The sequence below is a fragment of the Phasianus colchicus genome, chromosome 6, assembly GCF_987193195.1.
Source record: "Phasianus colchicus chromosome 6, bPhaCol1.hap1.1, whole genome shotgun sequence".
In the NCBI taxonomy this organism is placed as follows: Eukaryota; Metazoa; Chordata; class Aves; order Galliformes; family Phasianidae; genus Phasianus; species Phasianus colchicus.
The window spans coordinates 6,254,397-6,273,808 of record NC_143441.1 but is presented as its reverse complement, the minus strand read 5'-3'; the positions used below and the strand labels follow the sequence as shown (position 1 = coordinate 6,273,808).

At 38.7% G+C, this 19,412-nt stretch overlaps 1 protein-coding gene across 11 annotated transcripts in view; it reads right to left on the bottom strand.

Moving 5' to 3' along the window:
- The window catches only part of BBS9 (Bardet-Biedl syndrome 9), a 279,729-nt gene that overhangs the window by 101,517 nt on the left and 158,800 nt on the right, over positions 1–19,412 (bottom strand). For 10 of the 11 annotated variants that reach the window (XR_016467632.1, XR_016467633.1, XM_090142279.1 and 7 more), the window contains one exon: positions 13,157–13,267. Coding sequence is in view for 9 of the 11 variants with exons in the window: in XM_090142279.1 (XP_089998405.1) it covers positions 13,157–13,267 (111 nt within the window). In the remaining 2 variants the exon portion in view is untranslated. Of the gene's footprint in view, positions 1–6,563; positions 6,804–13,156; positions 13,268–19,412 lie in introns of those variants that run through there. The other variant, XM_090142278.1, reaches the window with a different exon arrangement.

The following is a 19,412-nucleotide window of genomic DNA, read 5'->3' as shown; positions in this document are numbered from 1 at the left end:
TTACTCCAATAATCAAGAGAAAAAAAAAGTTGATATCAACTCTGGAAATGTTTCTGTATTATCCACAGTATTGCTTAACTAGGATAATACACTCTGGCATTGTACATCCTATGTATTAGCACCAGTGTCTGTGCCTTGATGATGAATCATAAAAATCCAGCAATACTCCAAGTTTGAGCAGGGAGGGTGGACTACCTCTCCCCATAGGTCTGGCTCAGTTGCCTCCCAAAATACAAATCTAGCCACGGTCTCCACTCAGGAGAATGCTCTTGCCAAAAGGAATGTGGATACCCTGACAGAATGCCTGCCCAGAATTGTAGCTGTTTAGTTCCCTGGCTGCAGGGAGTACTTGAGCCCATTGCTGCTGCTGCTGGAGGGTGGCATGGATATCACCTGTGTGAGGTGTGAGCAGGTGGAAGATCTGCACAGCCTGATGGCAGAGCTCAAGGAGGAGGCAGAGATTAAGGGGCATTAGGAAGTGTGAGCAGGAGATAGACTGGTGGAGTAACTCCCCAGTATGCCTGAGAGAAAGGTGATACATCCCAAAGAGTGGTGGAGCCCCTGCCCTGTTACCATCAGGCAAAGAGAGGGGACTTAAGAGATGGGAAGGAATAAAAACAGGTCTCAGATCACTATTGTGGGCAAGCTCCCTCCCTATCTACCTTGATTCCCCAGGTGCCCATAAATGTAAAGTTTAAGGTTCTGGATCCATAAAGCCCATAAACAGTAAGTTTAAGGTTCTGGATCTCAAGGGATGAGTAAATGAGCATGCAGCGGAAAGTTCACCCACGAGGTTGTCTAGGGTGAGGTGGTCAACTTCATGCCTCAAGACTGCCTCCACCAAAAAGGAAAGAAGGGTAATTATCATAGGCGACTCCTTTCTGAGGATAACAGAAGGCCTGATACATTGTCCAGAGCCTTCCCATAAGGAATTATGCTGCCTACCTGGGGCCCTGGTTAGGGACATTACTAAAAAATTCCCAGCCTGGTTCAACCCTCTGATTATTACCCTATACTGATAGCTTGGGCCAGCAGCAGTGAAGTCACTGAGTGAAGCCGGAAGGCTATCAAAATGACTTGAGAGGATTGGGGTGGTTAGTTCATGGGGCAGGTGTACAAGTGATCTTTTCCTCTATCCCTTCAATGACAGCGAGGAACACTGAGAGGACCAGGAAAAGCCATCTGATAAATACATGGCTAGACCATGGGATGATTTACCTGATGCCTGGCCTGGTGGCTACTGATGGGTCTCACCCATCACAAAGGGAGAAACGGATTTTAGCCCAGGAGTTGGTAGGAGTCATTGAAAGGGCTTTAAACTAGGTATGAAGGGAGAAGTGGATAAAACCAGACCATTAGAGATGATCCTTGGGGAACAACGCTGGGATTGAGGCAAATGGCTCAGCTGAAGAGCATCTACACCAATGCATGCAGCATGGGCAAAAAAGAGGAGTAAAGGGAAGCCACTGCACAGCGGGCAAACTATGACTTAACTGCCATTACTGAAACATGGTGGGATTGCTCCCATGACTGAAATGTTGCAATGGATGGCTATAAGCTCTTTAGAAGGGATAGGCAAGAAAGGAAGGGTAATGTTGTGGCTCCCTGTGTTAGAGAGTGTTTTGATGTTATTGAGCTTAAGGTTGGAAATGATAAAGTCTAGCCTCTATGGGTAAGGACCAGTAGGAGGGCCAACAGGGCTGACGTCCTAACAGGGGGTCTGTTACAGACTGCCTAACCAGGATGAAGAGATAGATGAGGCATTCTACAAGTAGCTGGAAGAATCTGTACAATTGGTAGAATGTGTGGAAGACAAATTCCTGATGCAGTTGGTAAGAGAAACTACCAGGGAAGTGCCCCGCTAGACCTGCTGTTCACAAACAGAAGAACTGGTGGAAAATATGGAGGTCAAGATGTTTTGGACGGAATGACCAGGAAATGGTAGAGCTCTCTATTCTTGGTGAAGTCAGGAGCGAGGCAAATCAGCAAAACTGCTACTCTGGACTCCCAGCAGGCAGACTTTGAACTATTCAGGACAGTAGTAGGGAAAATCCCTTGGGAATCTGTTCTGAAGGGTAAAGGGGACCAGGAAGGCAAATAGTCTGTGCTGTAAGATGAGCCAGGGGGGAAGGAGACCAGCGTGGATGAACAGAGAACTTTCACCAAGAGTCCAGGAGAAAGAGAGTCCATCTCCTTTGGTAGAAGGGATGGGCAACTTGGAGAGAGTACAAAGAAGTTGCTGGGATATGCAGGGAGAAAATTAGGAAAGCAAAAGTCCTGCTTGAACTCAACTTGGCCACAACAAAAAAAGAAATTTCTACAAACAGATCAACAGTAAGAGGAGGACTAAGGAGAACCTCCATCCTCTACTGAACATGGTGGGGAATGTGACCACTGAGAATAAGGAAAAGGTTGAGGTTCTCAAGGCCTTCTTGTCATCTGTTTTTAAAAGTCAGACCAATTATCCTTGGGGTACTCTAACTCCTGACCTTGAAGTCTGGGATGGGAAGCAGAATAAACCACCCACGATTCAGGTGGAAACAGAGTCCTACTATTCCACTTGGACTGTCATAAGTCCACGGGGCCAGTGGGATCCATCCCAGAGCGCTGAGGTCACTGGTGGAGGTGATTGCCAAACCACTTTCTACTATCTATGAGTGATCCTAGTCAACTGGAGAGGTCCCAGAAGACCAACCTCTGGTAAGGCTGCATCTTGAGTACTGTGTTCAGTTTTGGGCCCCTCACTACAAGAAAGACATCAAGGCCCTGGGCCATGTCCAGAGTAGGGTAATAGAGCTGGTTAGGGGACTGGAGCACAATTTTTATGAGGAGCAGCTGAGGGAACTGGCATTGTTTAGTCTAGAGAAGAAAAGGCTCAGAGGACGTTCTCTTACAACTACCTGAAAGGAGGTTGTGGAGAGGTGGGGGTCAGCCTCTTCTCCCAGGTAACTAGCAACAGGATGAGAAGGAATGGCCTCAAGTTGTGCTAGGGGAGGTTCAGGTTGGATATTAGGAAAATCTTCTCAGAAAGAGTGGTGATGCATTGGAGTGGGCTGCCCTGGGAATGATGGTGTCACTGTCCCTGGAGGTGTTCAAGAAATGTTTAGATGTCGTGTCAAGGGACATGGTTTAGTGGGCAACATTGGCAGTAGGTGGACAGTTGGACTAGATGACCTTGAAGGTTTTCTCCAACCTTGGTGATTCTATGATCTAAGTGGGATATAATGGCACCGATAATTTTCACAAAATGACATAAAAAATCTCTTAGCAATTCCAGTAACTATCTCCAACAAAGAGCATGTGGGAATGTGCTCCCTCATTTCAGACATGCCAGTATTTCTTTAGAAGATTCAGTGTTTCCATTCAAAACTCTTATTTTAAAAGTGGTTGCAAAGTCAGCCCTGGGGGAGAACTGATAATAGCAGTTTCAGGTGACTTCATGCAATCTTGTATCTCAAAAACAGTCTTTTTTCTTTTTCTAAAGAAAATTTAAGCCATTATCTCATAATGTGGATGGCTGCCTTTTGGAATTGAGAGGGGAGAAAGGGGCATGGAGACACCAACATTACTTCTATTAGAAGATACTTTGGAAAATAACCGCTAATTCATCCACAATGCCTTTTTTTCCAGCAAAAGTTCCTAAAGACCTAGACCTAATCTCCCTTTGGTAGCCAATGTTGACAAGCTACAGATTGAGTCTTGGCATTTTGTGTAACCTGGAAAAAAAGACCTGGAAAACCATTTTACAGGCTCGTTCTGCATTTAACTAATACTCACATGTGAAATCATTATGTTAGTACTAACTTCAAAATTCTGAGAAAGGCAGTGAAATCCAAAGCTTATGGATAGAAGTAATGTTTATTGTGTAGTCTGATATATATATATAGATAGATAGATAGATAACATAAACTATACAACTCCAACCCCAAGTTTCCATATCAGGCAAACAAATCCTTAGAGAGCCCAGTGAATTTTCAGGATTTCCTCAAACTTCCAGTAGAGCTTTTCAGAAGCACACGAGTCTTAAAGTGGAGTATTTGGTTTTGTTTTATGCTATTGAACATCTTTTCAATCACCTCTTTTATATGAAGATGGATGGTGGAAGCAAGAAGTCTGCATTCTCTTATGCCTGCCAACATTGTTTTCCAGGGCCATGAACAAATGACCCAAATTTAATAAAAATTCCTGGCAGTCACAAAATCCTTCTTGGCCAGGAATACTAAGTGGGCATTTGAATAATGTTTCTCTATCCTTTTATTGTTTACCTTTTAAATAATACCTCATTAAAAACCACAACAGCTTGGATGTTTTTATGTTTCTCAAAGCCTATCAAGAAAGTATAGGAGACGCAAACGTCAATTGGGAAATGACTGGCTTCATATTTTGATTATACACATCACACACATTTATACACATTTATATTATACACATTATAGGTAACAGTTTAATAGAGACTTCAAGATTCTTTTAACCAGATCAAAGGCATTGCAGGAATCTGAAGACCGAATGTATATAAGCTGCTCTGAAAATAATGCCTCCTATTTATTTCCATGAAAACTAAGATACAAAGAGCACAATAACACTACTTCATAGAGCAAACACTTGGCTAAAAGCCACTGTTTTTTGACACGGTCAATACCACTGGCTATGCATTTTTGCCAATGATGAACAAAAGCCTGCATGCCACGCTCAGAAAAACCTGCAGCAATGGATGTAAACCTCTGCCACTGTTGCCACTATTGAAACACACCACCCACCACCTCACTGTGCTCTCACCCACAGTTTGGTCTCCATAAAAGTTCTGCAAGTGTCAATGAATGTCAACGGGTGCCATTTTTTCCAACGTGCAGAAATTCAACGGCACATCTTTGCTTCATACACACTTCCATGTCTGATGCCATTTTGTCAGACTGCCCCTATGCTGCCATCTGTCACACAGCAACAACGTGCAATAGAATATTGGAGGGAAGGCTCAGCCACTACTGCCGTACCACCAACATCCATCTCTGACACACTGGACAGACATAGTAAACAGGAGGCATTGCTTTCATAGCAGCCCTCATAGTCAAAGCTACAAATAGTAGAATACAAATAAGACTTGCTAGTTTCTCATGTGTAACACTACATTTCACAGGTGATGTATATACAAGTTCCTACTAAAGGAGAAATTGCACTCAGTTGGTATTGACTTAATGAAGGAATTCTCACATTAATCTCTTAAGCTGTACTGCTCTTTAGAAAAACAGACTCTGTGGAAAAGAAAACCTCCATAAATCTCTTCAACTCTCTCCAGAAAAATAGGCTTTTTGTAGCCCATGGATTTTCTTTGCACCTTTTCTTGTGGAAACAATTAGCTTAGCAATTTTAAAGTATTAGGTAGGGCCAGCTGCAGGCTCCTGGAATCCATTTTAGATAACAATGTCTGTACAGAAATGACAAGAATACAGTCTCACAGTACTACAGTAAGTGGGAAATGAGTAAGTGGACTTCTAATAAGGCTGTCTTGAAGGGGCTGTAGCTGTCACAGATCTCAGCACTTTAAGCCAGATTTGTTTGTGATTCAAGAACAGACTTGACTCTGCATTAGCTCAAGGACAAAACAAGGCCATGCAACTCAAATTTTAAAATGCTCAAAACTGACACAGACCGTCAGAGACACAGCAACTCCTTCTGACTTGAGATGAATCCCACTAGTCGGTCCTTCAGTGATTTCCAAAAGCCACACCTGTAGTCAGACCTGTTCTAACTACTTTTTTTGTCACGTAAATAGAGTAGCCAAGTTTCAGACAATACTGGTTCAAAACTATGGCCATGGAGTGCTGAGAAATCTGCACTGAGAATGACACTGAATGATTCATTCAACTGCCTGTTTTTCAAAGCTCATTATAGGTACAAAATCCTAATCTAAAGAGCATGCACATTTCTCTAAAATAATATTTAGCCTAATTTATACATCTTTCTTCTACTTATTCTGATGTAAAAAACTGTTAGGATTGATTTCTGTCCTCCACTACTGACTAACTTGAAAAAGTTAAATGCTTGGCTACATAATTTGAAAATACGTTTGCTATTATTGGCAAGAATATCAGTATCCAAACAACTACCAGTATAGTAAATTCAATAACTGCAATAATAATAGTTAGGCAACTCATACCTTAACACTGTGGTTATTAGTTCTGTACTTAAGTATGTACAATCTAAAGCAAATAGAAATTTTAAGAGAACTCCACTTTTTATAGTTTTTTACAGCATGTTTAAACACTCTTTGAAACAAAATCAAGGATGTCTCTCTGCTCATTTGTGTAGGTAACAGATAATAATAAGAAAAGTACAAAACAAAGATGAAAAGACTCAATGGCTGGTTGGCAACAATTTACATCCCAAAGCTCTTGAACTCCAATCCAAATGTTTCAGAACATTTCTTTCTATAATCTCAAATAAATGAAACTATCACAAAACTTCATCTTACATTACATTGTTTTGTGATAATTTACTCTGTAGACTGCAGTTCCACACAGTTGTGTATTCATATCAATCATGATTCACAAGAAAATATTAAGTGCATACCTAAATTTAAATGAGTCATTAGACAACTCGAATAAAAATGGTTTCAATTTGCTTTACTAAGAAGAATTGTTTACATCAGGTTGTAGTAACTGAGTATCTCTGTGAGCTGGAATCATGTAATGGTTCCTGAAATTATCGAGGCACATTAAGGACAGTAACCTTTGATTGTAAAGCTGAAGTTGTGAAATCCTCTTAGATTGCACCCACCACATCAACATGGACATGATCACGCAATTCTGCAGACAAAGTAACATAAAATAACATGTAAAATACAATCAGTAAAGCTTGTAGGAAAAGATGTGTGATTGTTCTACGTCTGGGTGCAACTTTGGAGGATGTTCTAAAAATTTGGTTCCAAATGTGATTTTACTAGAGTTTATAGCTCAGGTTTGCATTCATTTCTGTATAGCTGTCTGCGTATTTTATCTAAAGTAATAATCCAGTTTCTTCAAATTAGACAGCTAAATTCCATTACACTGTATAACTATAAATGCTGGGGTGTTTTGTTTTGTTTTTGTCTTAGATGCAATAAGTATTTAACTATGAGACTAAATGAACTAAATCTAATCATACAAGATGAGAACTTGGAAATTTAATATTCAAGTAATCTAAAAATTTACATGACACAAAAATACAAAGAATTTAACTAAAAACAGTGGTGGAACAGTAGTGAGTGCAAATGCCAAAGCTTTGGTCTGACTAATAGCTTCTCTGAAATATTTGTACTTAATCAATGTAAATACCAGCCCATCATCTCTGTTTCTCTCTCAAAAAGACACAATGGCTATTCTGACTTATTACAGCGAAGCACACATTTCCCTAAAATCTTTAAGACTCTCTTTGTTTAGATAGATCATTTATGAGATAGATTTACTGGCTTACGCTGAAAAAATTCTGCCAGGAAAATCAAGTCTTACATGTTGTGAAAATTCCTACAGCTGCACGACACGAAACTTGACAAATCTGTCTCCCAGTGTTGTAAAATCCTGAGCAACTCTAAGTCAATTGCAAAGTGATCTGCACTATTGGTCCACCAAAAATAAATAAACAAATGAACAAAGGCAAAGATGCATTTTTCAGCCCAACCATTCTCTGATCCACACTAATTTTTCACCTTGTTTTCCAACAGCTTCTTGGAGGTACTCATGATATACTGGCATATAACTCCTTACTTACGTAAGAGCAAAGAGACCTTTTATATCTAAAATACTGAATAGGAATATAGGTTAAAAAATACAGCCTAGGCAATTCTTTCATTGTAGTTAGCATGCAGCAGTAGCATATAAAGAATTTAAAGTGCATACTTTAAGAGATATATCCTGATAAATACAGTTAAGCTGATTTCATTTGACATCATCTAACAGTTTAATTGTTCAGAGAAAAGTTACTTTAAAGCTGTTCATTATATACAATACAGAGAGTATCTAGAAAGTTAGCATGTACAAGAGCTTCTTTATAGTTATTTCCTACAAACCACATTTCCAGCTCTCTGTCAGAAATATTTAAGAACTTCAGAACGGAGATCTTAAGAATTCTATTTAACAGTTACCTTCTAGAACACACACACACAAATCTTCTTGAAACCAAACCACTCATTCCTCAGTCAGACTTCAACTCCAGTAAGAAAACCAAAACTCGAAAAGAAGAAAGTGGAAGACAACAGATAAAGGACAACAAACAGAAAGGAAGTCTATGGTATCTGTATGACAGTCTACATTCCATGCATTTGTACTTGCAATAGAGGTCAGCATATCTGTATTGGTATTGTATCTGTGAGCTCATGGAAAAAGTAATGATGTCGCAACAGAGACTTCAAAGTGGGCTCAGAACTTCAAATCACATTCAAATTCTCTACCAGACTTCTGTAGTCTAAGATGAAACCTATGCTACTCTGTTCTCACTCAAACCAAAACATCAGGATCAATGTTCACATGAATAGATTTATCATGCTAAGGTTACCCTCCAAGTCTAATTCACACAGACCCAGGGACTTGAGGGGGTAAGCAGGAAGAGGAATTAATTTTCGTTCACTGGGATGGATAATGTTCACAGAAGCATTTCTGTAGTCACTCAAAGCAAAAGTTGTGGTAAGAAACTACTCATAAAACTGCACTAATTGCATTCATTTCCAAACATTATGAACTTCGCCTTATTTTTTAGTATGGAATCACAACATACTTGGATCAGGTGAAAAAAATTAGCATGGACTACTTCAGTAGTAAAAAAGAAAATACCATACAACCATTAATTCTTTCTCTAAAGACAATCTGATTGGACTAGAATCATTCTTTCTGTCCTTGCACGGACTTGCAGGATGACTATTAGACTTCATTTTCTGCTGTTCGAAGTAGCTATTCCAACTAAGGCTAAAGTTTCACTGACACATTTAGCAGCTCCCTGGAAAGTCTTAATATAATATTTTGCACGAGATAACTTGTAAAACTGTGGTTGGATGCAACCCTATGGCATATGCCCTCATAGCACAGTATGGTCTTTCAGGTCTTAGTTTCTAGAGTTCTTTGCACAGTTCACACAACACACTTAAGGTAGTGACCTCTTTCCTAGGTCTACATTTGTTCATGGAATTCAAAAGGTTCTTTAAAATTCTCACATGCACAAAGAGCATACTAGTATGTAACGCAGTGACTGCCACCCACCTCTGTACATCACACACATCTCAATAGCAAGAGATCAGCAAGATCAGATATTTATTAGCAACAGTAGTCCAATTCAATGTAAACCAAATGGTATTTATTTAGAATTTTGGCAAGTTTAGCTGCCAGGGATCAATGCCATTCTACCACAGGTAGCTTGCTGGCTTTAATGGAGTCAGCCACCTCAAGGCTAACTGAAAAACTGTCCATGCAAGCAGTCATCACAGCAGTAATACTGTAAATACAATGAAAGGGATCTCAGTCTGGTACAGAATTTGGGATTCCTCTTCTTCTTGACATTTCCTCTTTAGCACATTTCTCCTCTGTGTTCCAACCTCCTCAATAGCACTTTTTTATTTAACTACAAGCTGGGAAGTCCCAGTGCAGCTCCTCGGAGAGCATTCTTGTTACTTTCTCTATGAGTAACCTCAATGCTTCCTGGTGAGACAATTTGCAATTCAAGCATTACGTTTCTTTTCAGTAGATAAGACACTTTGTTTTGTTTTGCTTTTCTATTGCTACTGAAAACTGCTTCAGTTTTGTGGTAATCTAGCACACCGTATCAGTGGGAGAAATCAGAGTTCAACCTTTTTTTCTTGTGATGAAATACAGGTGTTCCCACCAAGGCAGCTGTGCTACTCCTCTCTTGCACTACATTGTGTTATTGTGTTTAAGTGTTAATAGATTTTAACCTGTACAAAACTGTGCTGCTAAGATTTGCTCCAGCACCAGATGGAGCAAGTACATAACTACACTTCTCACTAGTCTGATGGATGGTAGTCTACTAGCTTGAGCAATATGTCCTCTAGTGACCTATAGAATTCATAGGAATACTCCAACTTGATGGACTCATTTTATTCCTTTGATTTACATCTTCATCTATGAATGCAAATCTATTGCTAGAGAGATTTCTTATTTCCTGCTCAATGGTATCAAATCACAGAATCACAGAGGTTGGAAAAGACCTTCAAGGTCATCTAGTCCAACTGTTCACCTACCAACAATATTGCCCACTAAACCATGTCCCTAAGCACTCCTAACACATTTACACATTTCTTGAATACCTCCAGGGACAGTGACTCCAACACCTCCCTGGGCAGCCCACTCCAATGCATCACCACTCTTTCTGAGAAGATTTTCCTAATATCCAACCTGAACCTCCCCTAGCACAACTTGAGGCCATTTCCTCTCAATTTATCGCTAGTTACCTGGGAGAATAAGCCAACCTCCAGCTCTCTACAACCTCGTTTCAGGTAGCTGTAGAAAGTGATGGAGTCTCCCTTGAGCCTCCTCTTTTCCAGACTAAACAATGCCAGTTCCCTCAGCCACTCCTCACTACACCCATGTTCTGTACCCTTCTCCTTCTCTCAGCTTCAAGGCACCATAAGGGCCTACCAAGAAAAAGAATTTTTATTTTACTTTCTCTCTTACTCTTACTGGTTGAGCATAGCTAAATGAAATGAAAAGTCATACATACAGAAGATAACAAATATCCTTTGAGGTCAAAGCATGTTCACCATGCTGTAGTCTCTAGTGTCTGAGCAAGAACTCAGGCCAAAAATATCATGTATAGAAAAACACTGCAATGCTGTGATTTCATGCCTAGTGTTACCTTATGGTTTAAGTAGCTCCCTTGGCTCTTACACTTGTAGCAATTAGAATTTCCAGACAGCTCAGTGGCAAATATTTTAGGTTCCCTCTACATCGCAGCACTAACTGGCAGATGGCAGTCATTCTTACTGTGAATGAATTAAAATCACTGGCTGTAAACCTAAAGACTTGTTTAAAGCTTTCAAAATTTTCATTCTGCTTTTTACAGAAAGTTACAAAGCAACAACAGCCAGTTGTGTGATGCAAGTCTTTTTTTTTTTTTTAATTTAAATCACAGGCTAAGTTCTACAGTAGGATACACAGGTCAACATGCCACTGTTTCTGGAGTTCATTAACACATTTCTGCCCTTTTCCCTCCATGATACTTTTTTTTAGCAATCAGGTTATTTCAACACAGAATGCTATCTCCTGAAGAACACAGAAATAGCCTCTAAATTACTGCCTCACGTGCTTGATCAGAAAAAAAATGGAGCATCAGACAAAGAAGAGGGAACGCCTGCCCTATGCTCCTGATTTTTTAGTGTAGTTGCCTCAAATCAGGATTGCCTCCTATGCAATGCAGATGATATACTTCTCCATTACTAGGACAGTATATGTGACAAAGGTTAAGCAATACACATTTCAACTTAGACAGCTTCTTCTGACCTGAAGCCCAGGTGGGCCGCAATTAATTAGCACTCTGGAAAAGTCAGAGCTCTAGGCCTTCATTGGATGCGTCAGGTTGTTTTAGTGACCAGATTCTGGAGTTTTAAATTACACTGTGACAATTACTCTATTGAATATCACGCGGAAGTAATGCCTCCTATTTACTATCATGGAAATACAGCAAAGAGCACAATAATACTATTCCACAGAGTAAATTCTCAGCTACAAAACACTGTTTTTCAACACAGTCACCACCACTAGCCATGCATTTTTGCCAGTTGTGAACAAGAGTTTGTATAACATCCATGTCAAAATCTGGGTGTTCAGTGGGTGACACTGGTGCACTGTCACCCACTGAACACCCACTGTAGCTGCCAGCACTGCTGAAATGCACCACTCACACAGCACCCACATCCACTGACTGGTCTTCATAAACATTCAAGCAAGCATCAATGAATGCCAACGGGTACAAATTTTTTTTTTCCACGTGGAGAAATTAATGACAGGCACTTATTTCATAGGTGCTTCCATATCAGACCCTCTTTGGTCCACCCCCCTTTCACACAGCAACAACACGTAACAGGAGATTGGTGGGTAGGTTCAACATCTATTCCCATACCACCAACACCTGCCTCTGGTTTTGTGGGCCAACATAATAAAACAGAAGGTGTTATTTTCAGAGCAGCCTTCATACCTTGCTGCAGAAGGCATCTTTCTCCCATTGCTCAGGTAAACTCTGCTATTGCATTAAGCTCTGTGTTCCAATTAACATGCCTATCTTGCACCTACGTGCAAGAATTGGCCAGGTAAGCAAGAATGCACTACAAACAAATAATTGTTTTCTGCAGATGCATGAGGAAATTCTAATAATCTATTTCTGAATATTGATATGTGCAACCCCCATGTTTTTTACTATTCTTCTTGACTTGACTTCAACTGACACTTCTATTGAACATAACTGATTTACGATTAACACCGAAATGCATTTAAAATCAAATATCACAGGAAAAAAGAGAAGGTACGATTTAGTGAACAGCATGGGAAATTGCTGTAGTCTAAGTCTGAGAGCTTAGCAGGCACTTTATTAAACTGCAATGCCTTACTTTACAGTTCTGCTTTTAAAATATGTTAACACTATATCACAGTTCCCGGCAGCATGAAGTCTTTCCAGAAAATGTGTCATCACCATATGCAGCATATTTTATAGCCATTATAATTTTATTATATCCAATAATATTTTTCTGAAATTCTAGGAAGTCTTCCCACAAAAGATAAGTAATGACTATGTTTTAATCAGCTGGCATAAAGTCTAACCACCATACTGCAGAAAAAAAAAATCCTTTATTATACCAAAATGACCTCGGTTTCATTTTGCCTCTCTCAAAAAGGTTATGAACAAAATCATAAAGAATCTCATTCAAGCATTATGTGGCACAAAACTTCTCAACTGTGAAGTTATTTAACTCAAAGATCGATTTCTGCAATTTACTGATTCTTAATTGAAGTAACTGTACAAATTCAGAATCCTATATATTGCGCTATGAAGCAGAAAATTTGACAATTATGCTAACAAATCCTGAAATATATGTAATTTTTTTTTTTTTTAACGGATCCGCAAACACTCTGAAAAGACAAGCTATGCATTTCTGAGCAAAACAAAGTAATTTTTCTTTTCTTACCAGGGTTGGATTTCTGCTTTGCAGTGTGCTTGTGATGGGAGATCACTGCTGCGGAGCCCGGTACGATTGCTCGCTCCTCTAAGTCAGACTCTGGGATTGTAGCACAGCCACCTAGTAGAAAAGGGAAGGACCTTCATGTGGTGCTTTTTGTAACAAAACAAACTCACCAGTGCACACTTAAGGAAAAGAGGTGATAAATTAACTGACATGAGATCCCAAGAACTGAAACAACCTTAACTTAAAAGTAAGAAGTTCTGTGATGTGAAAAGAAAACCATTACCATTGTTCAGAACATTGGTTCTGCCTTAATGACTTCTCTTTACCACTTATGTTAGTTTAAAAAAGAGTTTGAATGTAATAAGCCTACAGATTGCTTAGAACTGGTTCCACATAAAAGCTGGAAATAATATGGTTCATTTTAATGATCAGACTATTGGGAGCTAGATCTGTAATACAAGTAATTTTATGTGAGTGAAATAACTTTACAAAGTCAACAAACCTTATAAAGATTGTTAGCTTGCCACAGAGAATTACATATGATGATATTTTTTTGGATGGGTTTTTAAATAAAGTATTTTTAATTACCTCATGCTAGAGACAGGAAAACACAGGGACACTTTCACTGCACGGTTACACTGCAGTGCCTTTCTCATTAGTGATCTCAGGATGCAGGATGTAGTGGATTATTTGAATTTTGCAGTATTGCTTTTCTTAGTAGTTCATCAGAGAGCACAATGACTTCAAATGCTTATGTTTAAAAAATGAAAAGGGGGACAATCACTAGTAATAATACCTGAAGGCAACTGCAATAGCTTTCAATGGATTAAAGTAATGATTTTTTCTTTTTTTCCAAAAGGCTGTGATCAAGACTTTGGAGAATGTATTGATGTTCCACAGCAAAAGCCATAGCCTTACAACAAATCCTTTGCTGATTCAGTCTGCGTGTTAAGCTTGTCATAATTGTGACCTTTTTAGATCTCAAAGCAGGGAGGACCATTTTAAAATATTATCTTTTTAGCCCTTTTCAGCTTGAATGCCACTTTTTCCCATGTGATTAATATTTCTATATTGTACCTTCAGCTATTCTGGGCAATTCTTGTTGAAGCCCAAACCTATGCCCAGTAATTTCAAAATAACATCCAAACTAAAATCCAGCACAGTGCAGTAGATGCTCTATTAATGACCATAGAAAAAAAAAAATGGTCATCTGCTTTCAAATTTAGCTCTTATTTAAATATTTCATTGCTACAGGACAGAAGTTTGCATCTCTTTTAAAGAACCACCACTAACAGGTATACAAATGCATCTACCTATTTACTGCATTCTGACAGCACACGTTTACAAACAGCATATCAGGGCTGTTCTCTCCTTAAAATAAATAAATAAATGACCTAATTAAAAATGACTGTTAAAAAGAACACTGCATCCTCGAGAAGGAGAGGTGCAGCTACCCGAGTAGTTTCAGAAGCACTGGCAACACACAAAGTCCTGCAGAAATGTGCCTAGCTAAGGTAGAACATGGCAGCTCCACTGAATACTGTGAAGGCACTCATTCCTACCGACTGAAGAAGTGACACAGCATCCTTTATGTCTAAGAAAGGCATAAGCTACTGTATTCCAGATACACCCTGATAGAAAGTGTAGGACACGTTATGGATTTGCATTTGACTAGAGCAAGCCAATCTTTACTTAGAAAGGATAGTTAGGTGTCAATGTATCAACAGTGTATATTGCCCATAATAGCTTCAGCTATGAAGCTGAAGGAGAAAATGGGAAATGAGAAAAATGTTGCCTTGTTAAAATACCACAGCAGTGGGGCACAGCATAAAATATAAACCTACCTACATCCTAAATGAAAACAAATATCAGTAAATTAATACTTCTGTTCCCATTTGCAAATTATGACTAAACTATAAACTCAGATTTGATTAAATGGAAAGCATTTCAGTATTTTTCATTCTTCAGATAAAATCTACCCTGTTAAACAGAAATCTGTAAATACAGGATACAAAATAAAGGTTTCTTCCACAAGGGAGCTATTAAGAATGGTATCATACATTTTAAGAGGTTTTATATAATTCTTAACATGGTGAGTGAAAATTCATTCAGTTAGTTAGTGCCTATTGGATTTCTACATGGAAATAAACTTTTACAAGTCTCATTCTGAAGTCTGAAATTCTGCAGCATACACGGCTTTGAGAATTGACACCTTTTGATGCCAAAGTACTTCATTAGTCATCAACAGCGATAGTAACTGAACAAGAGTTGGAAAAGGTCTATTTGCCCTTAGGTATAACACTACTTTCTGAAAGGAAGTAAGACTTCCTGCTCTCGATTTTGATGTGCTAGATTTGTTAAGATTTACTTCTCAACAGATACTATCACAATGTACTAAAATTAAAAGCAAAATTCACCTTCTCCATTACTTTCACTTCTTGACAGAAAATAGCCGGGACTGAAACGTTACCAATCACAGGTGATTTTACATATAAAGAGTGCCCTTCAAGCACACAGAGCAACAGTAACATCATAATTTTTAGTATTATGAGTAGTCATTACTTCATATTTCTGCCAGGATACTAGTAACTTTCATATATGATTTGTCTTATAAACACCATTGCTTCAGAAATACATTCAGCGTACTGAGGACAGATTCTGGAGGGCCTGGATTCCATCCAGGATTCTTACTCCAATAATTATTTAAATGAATTAGGAAACAAGGAATGCAATGGTGACATTCTGTGGCAATGAGGCTTACATGATCATGGTGCCACTGCTTTTGACATCCTTCTCTTCCAATATTACTTTATAACAGAAGGAACTAGTGGCATCTGCTGAACTATATCCCTCAGACTGTTTCCATGCCCAAGGCTAGGTAAAATGACTGAACCCTCATTCACGTCAACCTGCAGAAAAAAAAACCTAAGTTGTGTCTGCTTCTTCCCATGGAACTCACAGCAATTTCAATTTTCTTGATCCACTTGGCATCTTCATGATAAAAATGGATACCCTTGAGAACACGCTATGATTCCCCACAGGAAGAAGAGAGGACCATAATAAGGCAATTGTCATTCTAGAGGAATAAAAACAAGGGAAAGTGTTAAACTTTCACTCGACTAGACAGGAAACTGGATAAAGCACAAATAGGTCTTTGCCAGATTGCACCTAGCAAATATAATCTTTACACCACCGTAGACCATCATTTGGCAAAAATACTCAGAAAGACAGGTACCAGGAGCCTGAAAAAAATCTCTTCCCCATGAGGACTCTAAGCTCTTTTGAACTACATTGTGCAGGGGTTCTACTGAGGTTATCTATCTTGCTTTCTTTGGTCAGAGGCCAATAGAATTTTTACTTTAAGTCAAAGAAGTCATTCTTGAATTCTTGTATATCTTTGTATGCATTTCCAAAGGTAGCCACAGAATACCTATTTTAGCAAGCATTTTTATGTATCTGGAGCCCTACAAGTCACAGCAGCAGAATTTTTCACGTTCATTGACAATCAAGTGAATGGTACAAAGTGAAATATTTAAGGAAAAGGTGGGGGGAAGCAAGAACAGTACATAAATCTACAGGCTGGAAATGATCCAAGTTGAGAAGTTCTCCAGATGTCAGTCCGTAAACAGTGCCTCATAATATGAATTTCCCCATTAATTGTTGGCAGGAATAACATCTAGAACACGATATTACATTTGACCCACTCTTTCTCCCTTTTCTAAGCTAAATTCTTCTCTGACATCACAGATCTTTTATCAGTTGTGATAAATCCAAGAAGAAAGCTGTGGTCAGCAGAACTGTTTGATAGGGTACAACTTGCATAAAATTACTCTGAAGCGAATTATGAACTTTGCTCACCAAAGGAAATGAAACTTCTCTTGTTTATTTTCTCTACGTCTGTTTTTGTGACACGTTTGGTTCTTAAGTTGGAAAAAGACACCCACACCCAAAGGAAACATAAACATAATGCATATTGAAAAAAAAAAACCTAAGTACTAACAGTTTTCCTACAGGTTCCTATCACCATGTTTTTACACATTTTAATATGGCTCCAAAAGTTTAAAAACAGGAAAACAGAAGTAGTATACGTCTAAAGAATGAAAAGGTACTTTGAGGGTAAGACCATTTGAGCTTCCTCTTTCTCTTCCAGTCAATCACAAACTAAACTATTCATAAAGTTTCCATTTTCCTCTGAAATTAACTCTTTTACAGGAGGCTTTTTCTTTGACAGAAAGAAGAAAAAAATGCTTCAGCAGTAAGAAATTCAAAGTATGAGCAGAAAGCTCAGAAGGCTCAGTCATTAGCAGGTCTTTCATTTACGTGCATGCCTTTGTAACAAGAGAGATAATCTAAACAGAAACATAAGTTCACAGAGATTCCAAAACTATAGGTAAAATCAGATTCCGTTGATTCTTTTGGGGATGTGTCCACATTTATTTCAGTCCTGTAAATTTGGGGGGGGGGAGGATCTGCTCATCAGCAAGTAGCTATGTTGTTTAGGTAAACACTGCTTGCAAGCTTTGTACCGACGTAGTTGTACTTCTGCTTCCCAGAAGATAGAACAATGCCATCTATAGAAGAAATGGTTACATATTTGAGACTATAAGATCCAGGGAATATTCGTTCATATGATTCAGTGAAATATACTCTATCTGTAAAGAGAAAGAGTAAAGAATTAGAAAGGAGAGGAAGAGAAGGATTTTTTTTAAATGTGTCTCACTGATAATGAATGCACACAGTTACACTTTGCAGTACAGAAACAACTCAGATTTAATTCAAGCATTTGCTAGCAAAATGTAGAGCCACTAATTAATCAGCTACAGATTTCAGGACAAAGCATTTAAATCCAATCGCGTGGCTACAACTGTTTAGTCACAGGACTCTATTGTTGCTCTTTGCGCCTGGGTTGACTTAACCAGCATCAATGAAACGATGGAAAGTATTTCTGTCTTGCATTCCACTGAAGTAATAAATTAATGAAAAATCATAGTAACGGAGTATGCAATCCAAGGTCACCATAGATCACCAAATATATTTTCAATGACAGTACAGAGAAACATACTAGGCTGGTGTTCAGCTTCACCCTTGCTTTACTGAAATGTTTCTTGAAGACCTAGTTCATAAATTCTATAATTTGTCTTATAATGTGTTGCACTGGTGTTGCAGTTGCTACTATTTGCTTTAAGAGCTGTGCAGAGATAACATGCAACAACCACGTGTGACTTCTTCTCGAGCTCATAGCGTGTTCTAATATCTTGAACATACCTGAACCCATGAAATCTTGACTTAGGAAGTTCAGGGTCCTTAGGCAGTTCCACCTTTTTACAGGAGAAACACGCTGTTTATAATCATCAGTCTGTCTTGGATATTATTCCAGAATGAGGTTCAGTGCATGTGGTATGCAAGTAATGTGAATGGCATTGGGAAAACACATTGCTAAGAAGAGATCTAGCAGCTGTTTTCATTAAAAAAGCATTATTGGACATCCAGCCAAGAGCACAATCAAAATTAACATTCAGTAGTACCCTTACTAATACAGGTCTAAGAATGCAATAACACTAAACTGCATAAGGCTATTCAACATAAATGAAAGGTAATTTGTTACTCACTAGGAACAAAGGATGAATGGTGACAGTTGTGCTTCAGTCGCATAAATCTGTTCTGTCTTCCAACTTCCTATTCACTTAATGAGCACAGACCAGCTGAAAAACCTGATGTGTTCTGGTGTGTGCTGGGCGAGGTAGTTATCACTGAGCTGTGTAGCATTTGAAGGACTTTCATCTGCCTTCATGTAACAGCATAAAAAAGTCACTTTGCAACAGTAAGTTTTCAAGGGGGAGATCAACTCAAACACCATAACAAAAAAAATAATCTTATTTTTAGGGTTATGGTGCCTGACATAACAACTGGTGTTTTGTTTTTGACAGGAGCTTGTGGCCTCCTCCCTGCATTCAATGTGCTGCTAACTGCAGCTCCCATATAGAGTAACAGTACAGGTTTTTTCCTTCAAAATGCTTAAATACTGCAGCAGCAGCAGTCTTAGAACATACTGTCCTCCACAGACTTTCAGAGACAACATTTTTCATTTACCTTTTTGGGAGCAAGAGCGTGAACGTGCAAGAGCTCTGTCATTATTGGCTTTGGCTTGGTTTGTCTGTTTTAAATACATACATAGATTTATTTTGTGTCACAAGAAAATGTGTATGTACATGTGGATTATATAAAGCATTTTATATCAGACATTCTGTTTTCATTGAGG